We start from the raw sequence: 17,932 nt of genomic DNA, 5'->3' as shown, positions 1-17,932 counted from the left end.
TGATATTCTACATCAGTTTCTCCTTCAAACAGTGGTACATTTTATGTAAATGTATTGCAAATGAAAGACTAGAAGAGATTGATATTTGACAAATGTCAAGCACCCGACCCACCCTAATTTGTCGTTGAATAAGTATGTGCCTCGTTTGAATCCAGAGAACCCACCGAGCCGATTTGACTTCTTCTGGTTAGTTCTTTAAATGTGGTTCAGGATTACTGGTAGACTTAATGTTATGTACAGCTTTGTGTCTCGTGAAGCGCTCATTGTGAATCGTAGTGTTTGATGTTGACATTTTGGACGAGGCTGCTGGTATTGACCTTGTCTGGCAGCGGGCCACCCTGACACTCATCAGAGCGCAACTACCCTCTTTCCTCAAACCTCTGTGATCGACTTTTTCTCAAACTATTAGTGTCATCACATTTAATCTTGAGTGAGTTGAATGGCAAAGGGTCACCTATTGACTGAAGCTGACCTCTTGCAATTTCTTCTTGCACCCCTACAGAACTCGACTGGAGGAGCTGCGAATGTTTCTTGAAAATGAGACTTGGGAGTTGTGCCCTGTGAAGTCCAACTTTAGTATTGCCCAGCTCCACGTAAGTGCTAATTCAACAGATAAGACACCAGTGAAATTAAGCAATGTGACATTTTACAATCATGACTAATCTGGACCAACTGGCATTGCATCATTTCTGAAATTTCACATTTAAAAATGAAAGTTGAGTTTTTGTCCTGTCCCTGCTTTACAAAAACTAGCATCAGATGGCTACAAGCCAGTGGCACAGCAGCATATTTTAACACATTCTTCCATATCAAACATGAAATTGTTTACAGACAACTCCACATGGAGGTTAATGTGTCAGAAAGTGTTCTTTATGCGAGCCCTTGCAGGAAATGAGATACAGTAAATTCACAGTTGATGGGTTTCTAACCCAAAACTGAGGCCCCCTCTGTACAGTAGATCATTTTCCTGTCTAGCTATAATGGGGCACTTTCATATGCCATTTATATATCAGGAAAGGCATGACAACTTGATAAATGAGGGTAAGGATCATCACTGATTGTATTCCAACATAAGCTGTTTTCTCCCCTGTTGTCTGGGTGTCATCTGTCTCAAAACCCTTGGAGGCAAGTATATTCATTCGAGAGTATACAACAAATATACCCAAATGCATCTTTTTCAATTATTGTATGCTAAATAGGGTCTTTTCACTCTGTAAACTGTTCTCCAATGATGATAGAGCTTTTTTATGCTTTTTATGTGCAGAAAATAAAGGTATTTTGACAAAGAAGTGCCACTAGTTCATGTGGTTAAGAAACATGGCACTAAAAAGCACATCAGTGAGTGGCATATTAGTTGTGCTCTTTAATGCAGCTAATTTGCATAATGGCATCCTGTTGCTGGTCTGATGTGCAAAGCGGTTTAACCGTGAGGAGCTTTAGGTCACTAAACAGGCTTATTGTTTATGCTATATTCCCGTCTCATGTATCGTTCAAACATACAGTGATTTATAGTTCGCAGAGTGGCTATGTGTTTGTTGGCAGAAAGCAAGCCTACTGCTGGTTGCCCTAACATTATGGTTGGGCTGCACAATTGGCCATGGCTTTTGAAACTATTTTGCCGGTAAACATAAGATGTTATTTTGTTCTGACAATAATTTGGTTTCCTTGCTGCTAAAAATCAACTTAAATGGAAAGCATTTGTATATAAATTGCAGCAGTGTCTGATGCATCATATCATGAACAAGATGAATGAATATCAGTGAATGAATCAAATGATTGTCAGTGCATGAATCAAACTCACTTATTATGCAGACAATGGTTTCCATGCATAATTTTTTGGCATTACAGAGACGTATCATATAGAGCAGTGAAATCACTCACATTGGCATTCATTAGTCCTCCATCTTGCCTACATCGGAGACCTTTTAGAATGAGATGGGTCACTAGTATACTAGCAAAAACTAAATGTTTTTCTGATTTTATTTCTAAACATGCCAATCGACCTATGATATTATACAGTAATATTAATGAAGAGGACACGCCTCTTCAACATTGCGTGGAAATCTGGGACAGTGCCTAAGGAGTGGCAGAACGGGGTGGTGGTTCCCCTCTTCAAAAAGGGGGATCAGAGAGTGTGTGCCAACTACAGGGGTATCACACTTCTCAGCCTCCCTGGTAAAGTTTACTCCAAGGTGCTGGAGAGGAGGGTTCGGCCGATTGTCGAACCTCGGATTGAAGAGGAACAATGCGGTTTTCGCCCTGGCCGTGGAACGACGGACCAGATCTTTACTCTGCAAGGATCCTGGAGGGGGCCTGGGAGTATGCCCATCCGGTCTACATGTGTTTTGTGGATCTGGAGAAGGCGTATGACCGGGTCCCCGGAGATACTGTGGGAGGTGCTGCTGGCGTACGGGGTGGGGGATCCCTTCTTAGGGCGATCCAATCCCTGTACGCCCAAAGCGAGAGCTGTGTCCGGGTCCTCGCACGAAGTCGAAGTTAATTTCATGTGGGGTTGGTCTCCGCCAAGGCTGCGCTTTGTCACCAATCCTGTTTGTGATATTCATGGACAGGATATCGAGGCGTAGTCGGGTGGGGAAGGTGTGCGGTTTGGTGGGCTGGGGATCTCATCGCTGCTTTTTGCAGATGATGTTGTCTTCATGTCATCATCGGTCCGTGACCTTCAGCTCTCACTGGATCGCTTGGCAGTCGAGTGTGAAGCAGCTGGGATGAGGATTAGCACCTCTAAATCTGAGGCCATGGTTCTCAGCAGGAAACCGATGGAGTGCGTACTCCAGGTAGGGAATGAGGTTTTGCCCCAAGTGAAGGAGTTCAAGTACCTCGGGGTCTTGTTCACGAGTGAGGGGACAATGGAGCGGGAGGTTGGCCGGAGAATCGGGGCAGCGGGGCGGTATTGCACTCGCTCTATCGCACCGTTGTCACTGAAAAGAGAGCTGAGCCGAAAGGCAAAGCTCTCGATCTACCGGTCAATTTTTGTTCCTACCCTCACCTATTGTCATGAAGGTTGGGTCATGACCGAAAGAACTAGGTCGCGAGTACAAGCGGCCGAAATGGGCTTCCTCAGAAGGGTGGCGGGCTTCTCCCTTAGAGATAGGGTGAGGAGCTCAGTCATCCGTGAGGAGCTCGGAGTAGAGCCGCTGCTCCTTTGCGTTGAAAGGAGTCAGTTGAGGTGGTTTGGGCATCTGGTAAGGATGCCCTCTGGCCGCCTCCCTAGGGAGGTGTTTCAGGCACGTCCAGCTGGGAGGAGGCCTCGGGGAAGACCCAGGACTAGGTGGAGAGATTACATCTCCACACTGGCCTGGGAACGCCTCGGGGTCCCCCAGTCAGAGTTGGTTAATGTGGCTCGGGATAGGGAAGTTTGGGGCCCCCTGCTGGAGCAGCTGCCCCCGTGACCCGACTTCGGATAAGCGGTTGAAGATGGATGGATGGATTAATGCAGTCCTAAACCCTACTACTAGTTCTCAGTTCATTGCCATGTCTTGTGAACAGTTTAACAATTTTTTTTTAATAAAACTCAAAATTGTAGATCCCTTATCTTGCCCTCAAATTCTGATGTTTGATATGCTGCCTCCATCTAGTTGTCTAACAAACTTTCAAGCTGTTTTCATCACTACTTTCTGAAATTATTTTCCATCTGAAGCCCTTTGTTCATCAGATGGATGTCTTACCTCCATGCCTTCTGAGGGATGTTTATGATACTGTGAGTGCTGCAATTACTGCAATAGCTAATGGAGTTTAAAACATGGCATAGATCAGCCCTTGCTTAAAAAACATCATCTTGACCACACTGTGCATGGCAATTATAGGCCTTTATTGAAGCTGCCCTTCATTTAAAAGATTCTTGAAAAGGTTGTTTTTCTCTCCAACTTATTGCTTAAATACTTTTAACATCATGGATAAATTCAGTCAAGTTTTAGAATATTACACAGCACTGAATCTGCTCTGCTCAAAGTCACCAACAATATTCTGCTCTCTCTTGTCTCAGGATCTTGTGCTGTTTTGGTACTTTTGGATCTTACTGCAGTATTTGAAACCATTGATCATAACATGCTTTTACAGCTCTTTGAGTGTATGGTTGGCATACAAGGCCTAGCTCTTCAATGGTTTGCCCACTACCTTAAAGATCTTTTGAATCATCATAAAATTTCGAGAAACCGATCAGTGCTGTTATAAAGAGTAGTTTTTACCATTTGAGAACCATTGCCAAAGTTAAGCCTTTTCGCTCTCGTAAGGACCATGAAATTATATTGCCTTGACTACTGTAATTCTCCTTATTTTGGGCTACTTCAGTCGTCCCTCTTGCATTTACAGATGGTCCAAAATGCTGCAGCTAGGTTTCTTACAGGAAGCAAGAAAAGTGAACACATCACTCCAGTACTAGCCTCCCTTCATTGGTTACCAGTCAAGCTCAGGATAGTTTTTAAGATTCTGCCTTTTGTTTTTAAGGACCAACATGGACTTGCTCCACAATATATCTCTGATCTTCTTCAGCCATGTTCAGCTCCGAGACTGCATGGGTCAAACGATCAACTGCTTTTATCTATTCCCTGCTCTAGGTGTAATTCTAAAGGGGATCAAGCTTTTTCTGTCACTGCCCTTTTTATATTAGGTTTTCTCCTTCTATTAAAATGTTTAAATCAAACCTAAAAACTCAGGCATTTTCATCTGCAAAACAGCTGCTCACAGGATGTTTTTAGTTTTTGGCACCATTTGGAGTAAATTCTAGAGACTTTTGTTTGTGAAAATCCCAGAAGATCAGAAGTTACAGAAATACACAAACCAGCCCGTCTGGCACCCACAATCATGTACAGGTCTAAATCACTGAGATCACATTTGTCCCCATACTGATGGTTGATATGAACATTAAATGTAGCTCCTGGCCTGTATCTGCATGATTTCATGCATTGCATTGCTGCCACGCGATTGGCTGATTAGATTATCACATGAATATGTAGGTGTACATAAAGTGCACCTAATAAAATGCTCAGTGAGTGTAGTTGTCCGTTAAACAACATACAATCTTTCCTATTAAGCATGATGTCTCTACTGACTTTAAGTCGAAACATAATTAGGTCTGAATCTACAAGGGCCTTTACAAGGGATAAGCAAACTTAAATCTGATTAATATGTTTTTATTTTTCCCTCTTATTTTTTTTCCTCTTATTCAGGAGTTTAAGTTCATGGGTCAGTGTCGTTCTCCATCAGTATCTCCAAGCAGAGAGCCAGAATCTACTGAGCTTGTGGAGCTTTCTCTCTTTGAACAGTACCTACAGAATGGAAACCCCTTTGAGATGCAGATAGACAATAAAGAAGAGGAGACCGAGGATGTCCTGGCTTCTAATGGGGTATATATTTTAACTACATGTTTATTGCATTGTTACTACATGTGCAATAACAGTTAATTTAGTTTTTTTGATTAGGCAGTAGCACACAAGCAAGCGTGGTGTTGTACTTATTATCATAATTATTTTTGTTTCAGGCATAGGCACGAGGCCACAGGTGATTGTCCAATCAAATTATAGGCCGGGGCTAACTGTTGTGTCTTCTGTATTTCATCAGTACATCATATGTTTATATTATGTTGCACAATCAGGTTTTTTTCTTATCAGGATTTTATTATAATTTACGTTAATGGGTTTATCAGATGCCTTCTTACCAAAATTACATTCAATAATCTGTGCTTGCAGCACCAGGTTACTGCTGAAATTAGAAAATTAATAGGAGCGAGAATTTGATTGTGAGTAAATATTTTGAAGCGTTAAGTGGCTTATTGTCCCTATAACTGTTGACGGAGGGCACTGTTGCTATATGGAGTATACTCATCATTATCAACGCTCTGATTTGCATGCCGTATCTGATGATATAGTTGTAATGAAAACAAACGCTCTGTTTATAGCGGAGTGTGAATGCCCTTGGTAGAAGTGCTTTTACCCTGAGCGAACAAGATGCAATGCATTCTGGAAAGTGGCGTATTATTCAACACTGTTTTGTTAGTAACCAGAGACAATGTGACAGTTTGTCCACCCATGGGTTTAACAGGATTTTATAAACTTTACATTCAAACATGTTCTTTATATACTGGAGGGACCATCATTTAGGTTTCCTATTTATCCATGTCGAATTCACACAATTTTTTTTTTAACACAGATATATCAAAGGCATTTCATTTCAAGTCCAGCTCTAAACCTAAGAGAATAAAGGCTGAATAATTGTGCTAGTTTTTTTAATATGCTTATTTCATCATTTCTCACATCAGTTTTCTACTCTGTTTTGAACATTTTACATTTACATTTACATTTATGCATTTGGCAGACGCTTTTATCCAAAGCGACTTACAGTGCAATTATTACAGGGACAATTCCCCCGGAACAACCTGGAGTTAAGTGCCTTGCTCAAGGACACAATGGTGGAAGCCGTGGGGTTAGAACCTGTGACCTTCTGTGCTTTAGCCACTACGCCACCACCACATTTGATTTCAGTTCTGCAATTTTCTTTTTTCAGTTAATTTATCTTTCACTTATCTTTTTTTGTCCTGTTTCCTCTCACCACAGTATGAGTCAGATGAGCTGGAGAAAAGTGTGTATCAGGATTATGACAGTGACAGTGATGTACCCGAGGAGCTCAAACAGGACTATGTAGATGAACAGACCGGTGACGTGCCAGTGAAGAGGTCAGTATCTGAGTTACCATCTAGGAGCTCGCATAACAGTGCTGTTGAATTTGTATTACTGACAGCAATGATTGATCATGAAAACACAGTTATTTTGTGTGACTTTATTTTTTTCACTTTAGAAGCTTTCATTTTTTAATATTGTGATTGGTTATGGTGGCATTGTGGGTGGTATTTTGCAGTGTTGGGAAAGTTACTTTGAAACTGTTGTTCCCAATTTACAAGCTACTCGTAACTTAAGTAGTTAAACTACCGTCAAGCTGCTGTTTTTAAAAAATTGGTTAGATACACATCTAGTTATTAATAAAAAAAAATTATAAAATAGCTACATATTTTCAGTGTCAATTTCAATATTAGAGAGAATGATTTAATTCATTTTAGTATTTGGTAGCATTGCCTTTAAATTGTTTAACTTGGGTCAAACGTTTTGAGTAGTCTTCCATAAGCTTCTCACAATAAGTTGGCCTCCTTGCTCGCACATGCTTTTTTAGTTCTACCCACACATTTTCTATCAGATTGAGGTCAGGGATTTGTGATGGCCACTCCAATACCTTGACTTTGTTGTCCTTAAGCCATTTTGCCACAACTTTGAAGGTTTGCTTGATGTAATTGTCCATTTGAAAGACCCATTTGTGACCAAGCTTTAACTTCCTGGATGATGTCTTGAGATGTTGCTTCAATATATCAACACAGTTTTCCTCCCTCATGATGCCATCTATGCCATTATACAGTCCCTCCTGCAGCAAAGCACTCCCACAACATGATGCTGCCATCCCCATGCTTCATGGTTTCATGGTCAGAGAGTTGACCTCTCTCATCAACAAGGCATTTCCATCCACAGATTGCTTCTCTCTGGATGTTTTTTATTTTTGGCACCATTCGTAGTAAACTCTGTAAGAATGCTATTCTTGAAAACCCCAGCAGATCATCAGTTACAGAAATACTCAAACCAGCCCATCTGGCACATTTGGAAGTGAATGAGGCTGACCCGTAAACGTTAAAATACTCACTGTTTCGTAAGCATACTCTCAAGACATAAACTGTATGTGTGTTAACATAATTTTAGTGTGATAAAATCACATAATAACCTTTTCTGTGTAAAGATAAAGCCAATTTTTCAATGTCATTGCCATGACGATGTAATGTCATCAAAACCTAAAACCCTAAAATGACTGTAAAAATTATGATTTAAACAATTTTACAGATTAAATAATACTCAAGTTTTACCAGAAGAATTAATGTAAGTGCTTTTATCAAATTATTAGCTTCACATTTCTGTCTTTTAAACCCTCCAAAAATTGGCCCCATTCACTTCCATTGTAAGTGCCTCACTGCAACTTCGACTGTTGCTTTTTTTAAAGAAAATGAGGGACGAGTCGTAATTTATATTTATTTATTTATTATTTTTTGTGGTAATCAGCATTTTGCCACAAATGTTGTCGATTGAGCGTATCTTGTATTGAACCTGGAGCATTCCTTTAAAGGCAGAAGGCAACAAACACTTTTTATTTCTGGACTCATGTTCCCTCTCAAGCAGCTGATGTAGTTGAAATTCACGCAAGCTATCATTAGCCTCTCATCAGAGATAAGGGCTTTAATTATTCTATGAAGAATGAGCCTTTTAAGTCCACTAGGCCCCCGTTTAGAGCCATTCTGAGCTTTGAGTTTAAATAAAACTGATCTTAAGGAGATTTTAATGGCTCCCTTCGGTATCGCAAAACATAGCTGCTTTGCCGACTATACGAGTGCGCAAACACTGACATTTTTTTGATTTTGTTCTTGGTTTGCTGTCTGTTTAAATGTGATTGAAATAGCATAAATCAAAAGGGATCTGATTAAGCAGTTAACACTGATGAATATTTAATGCCTGTTTGTTCCTCGCTAAAATGACTGATAATTTTCACCACAGTAAATCAGCTGGTGCTTTACATTTTTTGACACTTTAAGAGACTTCCAGATGTTGAGGGATCTAATGTATTTTGCATATTTAAAATGTCTTCTCAGAGCAGTAACTTTGTTCTGACTGGCTACAGTGCCTTTTTTTGTACTGAATCACAAACTTCCAGCAGCCCAGATTCATACGATCCCTTCAAGTGTTAATATTTAATCGTTTATCCTTAAATCTGGTCAGCAAATCAATTTATGTCCAGCATTTTGTTTGTCTATTAATGTATAAAAGCAGGTGGATAAAATTGGATGAAAAAACTTGGTTTAAAGTTTCAGCTACATGAATAAATGTAAATGTTTCTGACCCCTAATAGAGCGAACCACTGGCTGGTGACCCCAGGTTATTTGACTTTGAACTCAATTACTTTTCCTCCACATGTTTCTTGGGTACTTTGATTATTATGTGGCAATTAAAATATTTTTTCCACTATTGGTGCTAATGTAATGACATCTATGATAAAGACCATATATGAGTTGCTGTGCAAACCAGAGAGACCACTGACTTCAGTTCCACCTGAACCCATGATGGTTTAATGAAGAGACTGTGTGAATGAGACTCTCCAGTTTTGAGAGTCATTAAGCTGTCATACTGACACTGCATCTGTGTGTCCCTGTGCCATTGCTCTTAATCAGTGTGTCCAGAGAGACCCTTCGCAGCCGGAAAAGGTCCGACTACAATCTGAACCGAGCCAATGCCCCCATCCTTACCAACACCACTCTCAACGTGATTCGACTGGTCGGTGAGTAATAGACCTCTGACCTTACAACTACGCAAAACTGATGGTGCATGATAAAGTTGACCCTAAGCAAGGGGCTGCAATTTGCCCTCTAATTAACAGGCAAATAGCTGCATTATTATGAGAGGCGCGTTCACAGACTCAGCTGTGCCCTATTTCAGTTTCCGGTCATTAACTTCATTCTAAGCATCTGCTTGCTCATATCTTCACTTCAATTTGAACGCATGTTTGATATGATAGCAGAGACGATGGCTACACATCCATTTGTTTTAAATATTCAATGTAAGCTAAACTAAAAGAATACAATTGCAAAATACTGCAGTCATAAATCTCTGGACATTTTTTTCCCCAGGGCTCTTTGACAATAGCATTTTAGGAGGTTTTATAAAACAGATAGTCGGACTCAAAATTCTGAATGGTTGAACAACGTTTGAAGCCGTTGTAAAAGAGCTATTAACACACAATTTTGACCACACATTCTATATTAATTTGCCAAATTGTTGCGTTTCTTGGCAAACCTAAACAGCCTACTGTTAGGGTAATCAACTATATTACCAGAGTCTATTTAGCAGAGATGGCCACTTGTATTAAATGGGAGAAATTAGAAGGCACGACAGTCAAAGGATGTTGAAAGGAAGTCCTGCCTTACAGGTAAAAGAGCCAATCATCTTTTTGATACAGACATCGCCTGTCAATGAACTCGAGAACGCACATGCGCATTAGCTATACAAGCTGGGAAAATTGCATTATCTGTTCTTTGATCGTAATCTTGACCAACCATTTTTGAGACTTCTGTGTTTCCCCATCCAAGTAGATAGGAGCTGCACTGCCATGACTGGAAATAGCCTCTCAAGAGTGTTCCAAAGATGGCAGAGAGTGGACTGACTTGCAAGAAAGACTTTGATATTACTTAATGGAAGCACTGTTTATTCTAATAATTAGTTTAGCACACCCTTTAACAGTGGTACAATTACTTTAACACAGCTTCTTGTGGCTGTTTGCTTTATTTGCCACAAGCAACTGGAGTGCTACATGCATAAAGATGTAAAAAATGTATTAAGGTTGCATTCGGTAAAATTAATTAACTGCATTAGTTAACATGAATTAACAATTCATATTTTAATAGCACTTAATCTTGGTTAATGTTCATTTCTACATACTAATAATTTGTTTTAATTAGAAGTTGTTTTTGTTAACATTAGTTAATGCAATTAACTAATTGCATTTTTAATTTATTACATTTTTAAATTAACATTTAAGGGAAAGTTCACCCAAAAATGAAAATTCTCTATTTTTTTTTTCTCTTACTTTATTTATTCTCATGCCATCCCAGATGTGTATGACTTTCTTTCTTATGCTGAACAAAAGCAAAGATTTTTAGAAGAATATATCAGCTATGTATGTCTATACAATGGAAGTGAATGGTGGCTTAAACATTGAAGGTCCAAAAGCACATAAAGGGAGCATAAAACTAATTGTTATATCCACATCTTCAGAAATGATGTAATAGGTGTGGGTGAGTAACAGATCAATATATAAGTCCTATTTTACTGTTAATCTCAACTTTCTCTTTCACTTCCATATTCTTTTTGGCAATTCACATTTTGTGCATATTGCCACCTACTGGGCAGGGAGGAGAACTGAGAGTAAAAAAGGACTTAAATATTATGATATCTCTTCTGAGGATATAGATTTAACCACTGGAGTCGTATGGATTACTTTTATGCTGCTTTTATATACTTTTTTGGACATTTAAATGGTTCTGGACACCATTCACATGCATTGAATGCAACTACAGAGCTGAAATATTCTTCTAAAAATTTCCATTTGTGTTCAGCAGAAGAAAGTCCCACACATCTGGGATGGCATTAGGGTGAGAAAATCCTAAGAGAATTTAAATACTGGGTGAACTATCCCTTTATCCCAGAAAAAAAAAATAAATGCATTTACTTATGTTAACAAATACAACGTTATTGTTATGTTCCCAAAAAATTATTTGGATAGATTAGTTAGCATAATGTACATAAATAATTGAACTGACTGAAATTTCAATAAATAATAAAATAAAAGACCTCTTTAAATTAATGTCACCAAGAGCTTTGGATTGGAAATCTAAATGTTGTCATTTAATTATGTAGATATTACATTAAATGCATTTATATTTTGCATGCTTAAGTCCCTTGAATAGTTTTGATGTTATAAAATATTATGTTTATATTATATTTTTTTCTTTATCTTTGATCTGTATGGAAACTATGTTTGTTTGCCTATGTTTTAGGTATTTATGTACTCATTTTACTTATATAGGGAAATACATGCAGATGATGAATATTTTGAAGCCCATCGCCTTTGATGTCATCCACTGTGTGTCTCAGCTCTTTGACTATTACCTGTATGCCGTCTACACCTTCTTTGGCCGCAATGACATGGTATGCATTTCAAACACCCACCAAATACAGCATTGTTGTTCTCCTAAATGTTCAGTGTTATTACTTAACATTATGAAAAATATATTATATGCAAATGGATGTTTGCCACGTTCTGTGTTATATGTTGCCTCTGGATGGCACATGTCATAAAGCACCAGTGTACCAGTCATCTCATAGTTTTCCCACAAATGACTGCAAGCCTTATGGGCATGCACTGTTCTATAGTTACTTCCATTATCATGTAAGTAAGTGTTAAATTATATATTTGTTGTTTGCCTTAGGAGTCTGGATGCTGAATAATAGGTTTAAATGTCTGAACAAGATCTCTGTGATTTCACTGGCATGCTGCTGTTCAGCGTTCTTTGTGCTTAGATTTGTTCATAGTAATTTGCTTCTGAAGTCTCCCTGCACACCAAAAATCAACTTGTATGCACAAATGGATGGATGCACAACATTGTTCCCTGTTGAGGGAAGTTCAAAACAATTCAGAAAATGACAATTAAACCTGCAGAAATTTACAACAGCCCCATTTACACCTTGTATTAACATTACCGTAATTTCCGGACTATAAGCCGCAACTTTTTTCCCACGCTTTGAACCTCGCGGCTTATACAATGACGCGGCTAATATATGGATTTTTCCAGCTTTCAAATGTTTTATATATATATATATATATATATATATATATATATATATATATATATATATATTTAAAAACATTCTGTGACGTGCTCAGTTTTTTGGCGGGTGAAGCTTTCATTAGACCAATGAAATTGCCGAACGGGTTAAGGTCAAAACAACTTTTTTGTTTACTGTTTAGATTATATCGAGCCGCTCAAACTTCCCATCATTCTGATTACGGTAGTAATTTTGTCACCCTCACCATGGCAAAGACATGGAGAAACGCATATGATGCTGCTTTCAAGTTGAAGGCGATTGATCTGGCTGCTGCACGGGAGCTTGGTCTTAATGAGTCGATGATAAGACGTTGGAAACAGCAGCGTGAGGAATTGACTCAGTGCAAAAATACAACTAAATCTGAGGCTATTCAACTCCGACACTGAAGGAGATGACTTCAGTGGTTTCAGTGTACAGGACGAGGAAGATAGTGACCAATGACTTTCTTGGTAGGCTACTATTTACTGCAAATGTTTTATTACAAGCCGTGTGTGGCAGCGGGGGCGTGGTCAAGCGCCCGTCCGGGAGAGAAAAGCTGTAAGGGCGCTTACACATGCGCTAAATTATGTCTAACACCGGTGTCTAATTTCAAGTGCCCTGCTTCACATGTCCTTCTTGGGAAAACTGTCACACGGGCACCAGTGTGACAGTTTTCAGCAGGGCACTTGACGTTCCAGGTAAGGCTTTTAATGGCCACAGCAATGTTTACAATCAATTTTAAAGTTTCTCAATTCCTCTATGCGCCAACACTAGACTGACGTGTGTCACTCTCTCAGCTCTGTGGCTGCTGCCTTTTTATGACGCTCTCCCCATGCTTACTGAAATTAGACACCGGTGTTACACATAATTTAGCTCAGGTGTAAGCGCCCTTACCGCTTTTCTCTCCCGGACGGGCGCTTGACCACGACCCCGCTGCCACACCGTGTTTCGTTAAAGCCTATTTATTTTTGTTATAAGCCGTGTTTCGTTAAAGCCTGAGTAAAGTTCATTTGTTTCAATGTACCGGTAGGCACCTGCGGCTTATAGACAGGTGCGGCTTATTTATGTTCAAAATAATATTTTATTTAAAAATCAGTGGGTGCGGCTTATATTCGGGTGCGCTCAATAGTCCGGAAATTACGGTAGTTTTTGGTGATAAAATCGCTATCGAAGAGCACTTGACACATCAAATGCCAGGTGTGAATGCACCCAAGAAGTGTTGTGAATGGGTCGTGATTGAATCACTGAAACAAAATTCGTAGGTGGTCAGGGATGGATTCTGACCACATTCAAAGGTGTAAATGTCTAAATAAACTACACATGTCATTTATTATGTGATGTGGCTGCGCTACAGTCATCTTTTCATAGCCTGGATGGCATGTGGGTGAGTAAATTATGAGAATAATTTTTTTTATGTGAACTATTCCTTTAAAGTGCTGTGTCTGCGGGTACTCTACATTTTTTATTATTCAGCTATTGCAATGTGTAGAACACAACAGACACTTTCGTCTTGCAGTCTTGTCACTGAAACAGTGAACAATATCCTATGAATTATTTAATTGGAATACACTTGGATTATCTCGGCTCCTCCAATCCCCACTCGCTCGTGTCTCTCGTGTTTTCTAATCACTATGTGGCTCGCACAACACTCAAGTGAATCCAGGTTTCACGTACAGACGAGAAGCATATATAGCACTTACAAAGCGCAGAACGCCAGATGAGTATCATCAAATTTGCTTGGGCAACCCGAAATTTAGTTTTGGCAGCTGCCAAAAAATTTTCAATGTAGAAAAATCCTGAACTGAAGTGATGGAAAGCATTTGAATTGAATTATCAAATAATTTATTTTACATTTGCAAATAGATGGATAATTTTCAGTTACCACAGCCTCTGATTTAATATGCAAGTAGTGTTTTCCATTTTGCCCAGGTAACTTTGATCGGATTTCTATCTGTTCACAAAATAGTATAGGTGTAAATGCAATCCAGCAAAAAAATATCCAGATGCTATCCGGTTATGAAATGTGTGTTAATGTAAGGTGTAATTGAGGCCAACTATAATTCTCTTTCATGTGAGCAATTAAAAATACAGACCTCTTTAACATCACACTTTGACTCAAAAAAGTGCGTAAAAAGTGATTTCTTGAATTGGAGCTAAATAATTGGACCGCATTTCCATAACAGTCCATCCGCATGTCCAATGATTTTCAGTATGGAACAGAAGTTGTGAGAAATCTTGTGTGAGAATATGCAGCAATGATTAATTTGCGAGATAATGACCACATCCTAGAAATGTATGAAGTTTTCAAGTTCAATGCGGTACCAAAAGAAAAAAAAAAGATATATTGAAGCCCAAAGAGGCCATTGATTATTATTTTTGGGTCTTGTTTTCTGAAGATTCTTGTGATCTCAGCATAAAAAGTTACATTGCTAACAAAAATATTTGCTTGCATTTTTTTTTTTTATTATTTTGAGTAAAAAGACAGAAAATAACAAAAATGCATTAGTTATAAATAACTTGTCAGTCAGTTTCGGGAGACCTGTCCTCCCAAATATAATTAGACAGCATCTCAATTGTCCTCATAATTGTCACTCTTCAAAATTCACTCAACAAGCCACATCTAAAGAGTCTTCATTGTCTTCTCCACAGCAGGAATTTCCCAGAATATAACACAACATAGAAGCTCCATAGGAGAAAACTTTTCTTGGTCCCTAGAGCACTCTTTTATTTTCTGTGGACTGTCTCTAAATGGCCTTATAACTCATTCCACCTACGCTACCTAGAGGTTAATGGAATTCAGAAACATATCCTCACTTGTAGCACCTCTGCAGGGAGTTCCCTCTCATTCGCAAGTCATTGCAGGTAAACTAGGCAAAGACCCCCAACTAGTTGCTATGCAGTTTTCATTTTGCTCTGTAGAAAAGTTTTAGCCAGAAACCTTACAGTAATGCTGAGCTATTTAGGCATGGAGACAACCTCGCTTTTCTTGGAGCCCATACATCAATATTTGCCCTCACAGCTCTTCAAAATCCTGGTACATGGCCTGATTGCTACTGTTCAATCTTTGTATGCAAGTTCCACATAATATGCACATTCTACATTAAGGTTTGAGCATGTCAGCCATCCTCCCTTGGGCCGCTTTTTGTCAGACCTTTCCAAAGTAAAGCAACGTTTTCAATGTCAATGTTTGCTGTGTGAAAGGGTGTCAAGTGCCCATGCCTCCACCACTGCAGGCTGACAATAGGACTTTCCCTCCCAGGTATTATCCACTACAAAAACCACCATTCTTGAGTTTCAAGACTGCCTCCTCTACCTCACAAAGACATGGGCCTTTTTTTTTTTTTTTTTAGAACTGTTGAAGGTTTCAATATGAGTAACAAGCTGAGGCCTAATTTGGGCATTCAGATCTTTCTCACTACTTCTTACCTATGTGAGCTGGAAACATTTTGAAGAATAGTCTGTGAAACAGTGCAATAATCAAAGGAGGTGCAATGATCAAAATCTTGGTTAGGCCATGGGACCTCTTCAACCATTGCCCTTTCAGTACTTGTCCAGCTCTCTGCTGACCACCAGAAAAGCCCTCAACCAACTGCTTATTCTGGGTAGGCTTCAAGTGTGGGTGCACATTTGGAAGGGTTACTTAAATTGTGAAGGCTCCTTAGTGCAAATAATGTTATTTTATTCTATTCTGGGAATATGTGAATGTCCTGATTGTCTATGTAATTGGACTAAACCAGTCAGTAATTCCTTGCTATTGTAATCAGCTACAATAGCAAGTTCTGTGGTTGTCGATGAACTAATACATTTTCACATTCATTATAATTAAAATTTCGTGTCCTGGTGTTTATTATTAATATAACACATTCATTTATTCATGGATTTTGATTCCAGTGGTGGCTGCATGTGATTGTTTCCGATTTCCAATAACTCCAGAGCGTTGTAAAGTCCAAAAGTCAACATGTTTTGAAAAAGGATAGATGTAATAATTTCCAAAATTCACAACATGTTTTTATCTAACGAAATATTCTGACTCAATCCATGTTTGTTGGTGTTTAGACTTTCAAAACCATTTTCACTGTGGTGAAAAAACTTGCTGGACACAAAGGGAGGCACGCACCTTCCGGGGTAGTCTAGCAGCTTATATATATATATTTTATTTTTTTATTTTTTTGTATAGTCTAGCACTATTATATATTACAAAAAAGATTGTATTATGTTGGACTATCTGCGTTCGCTTGGCGCTCCATTTGATCTATATTATTCTATTTTATTCAAATTGAGGATTTTGTTCGAGAATTTTTACATTTTTTAGGGTGATGACATCATAAAATATGACAACAGACATAAGAAGCTTCATTCGAAAACCTCTATAGAAGTTTCGAATGTAAATATGACATGACATTTGGTACAGTCTAGTATGAACGTTCAGAATGACCACTATGGCCATTCTAGTAGTTATAGAATTCCAGTAGCTCTAGTGTTAAATGCAAGTACAAGTCTATTGCTTGATTAGTGTCCTTTTGGAAGATCAAAGCGTGTTTCAGCCATGACAGTATTACAAATGTCATAGACAGTAATGTCTTTGTATTGAAGGCCAAGTTTAAAATATATCTCTATAAATTAATGCACATCCACACTCTCAGTATCTTTGAGTAAATGAACGCAATGACGCAATCGGAAAAGAGCTATACACACACCGGAAACTGTAACTCGTGCGCACGCGAAAGTCTCTTTTTATTTTATTTTTTTCCGCACAGGTCACTTTGGGGGCTCCGTAAGTTCCTGTACTTTTGAAATTCCTAACAGCATCATTATGAGTACACAAACAAGTAGGATTTATCAGCTGCAGATCATTGCCCATGCTGGTATTTGGCAGTGCATGGGCCAAATGCAAGGGCATTTTCAAAACTGCTCTGTCCACTGAAGGAAAGGAGAAGTTCTGTGGAGAATTGAGCTGCTAGCAATTTGCATTCAGCAAGGCAGAGCTCCTGACAGGACTTCAAGAGGTCGCTGTCTCATAGAGTGATCTGAATTTAACTTATTTCTCTCCAAAACCAAAGAAACTGCTCATTTGGATATTTACAATGGGGTCTTAGTCCATATGTGAAAATTATATTATTAGCATAACAATTTGAATAAAAATGAATGTAAAAAATGTATATGAATTTCTGAATTTTGTAGAATTTGGAATGTATACCTTTTACTTTGACAGCATACACTCGAGCTGGCTTTGATTCAACAAGTTTCAGTGAACCCTGATGATTCATGTTATTCCAGCATGATTTGAGAATATTCTACAGAGCATATTGTCTGCTTTAGTGGAAGCAAGAAATGTGACCTTTTGTTAAAACGAGTTAACATTGTCAATGTCACAAATGTACTTAAATGTTTAGTGACCTAGAGATCTGAAATATTGTGTATTCAATTATACAAGATAATGTTTCTATATCTTATATTTTTCAAACTCCTAAAAC

At 38.7% G+C, this 17,932-nt stretch overlaps 1 protein-coding gene across 2 annotated transcripts in view; it reads left to right on the top strand.

Annotated features, from left to right (window-relative positions):
* The window catches only part of LOC127619747 (syndetin-like), a 179,331-nt gene that overhangs the window by 97,610 nt on the left and 63,789 nt on the right, over positions 1-17,932 (top strand). For both annotated transcript variants that reach the window (XM_052092726.1, XM_052092727.1), the window contains exons 17-21: positions 503-593; positions 5,187-5,363; positions 6,570-6,688; positions 9,269-9,375; positions 11,680-11,801. In XM_052092726.1, coding sequence (XP_051948686.1) covers positions 503-593; positions 5,187-5,363; positions 6,570-6,688; positions 9,269-9,375; positions 11,680-11,801 — 616 coding nt within the window. The remainder of the gene's footprint in view (positions 1-502; positions 594-5,186; positions 5,364-6,569; positions 6,689-9,268; positions 9,376-11,679; positions 11,802-17,932) is intronic.

This window comes from Xyrauchen texanus, chromosome 26, assembly GCF_025860055.1.
Source record: "Xyrauchen texanus isolate HMW12.3.18 chromosome 26, RBS_HiC_50CHRs, whole genome shotgun sequence".
Lineage (NCBI taxonomy): Eukaryota > Metazoa > Chordata > Actinopteri > Cypriniformes > Catostomidae > Xyrauchen > Xyrauchen texanus.
This window is presented reverse-complemented; position numbering and strand designations above follow the sequence as displayed.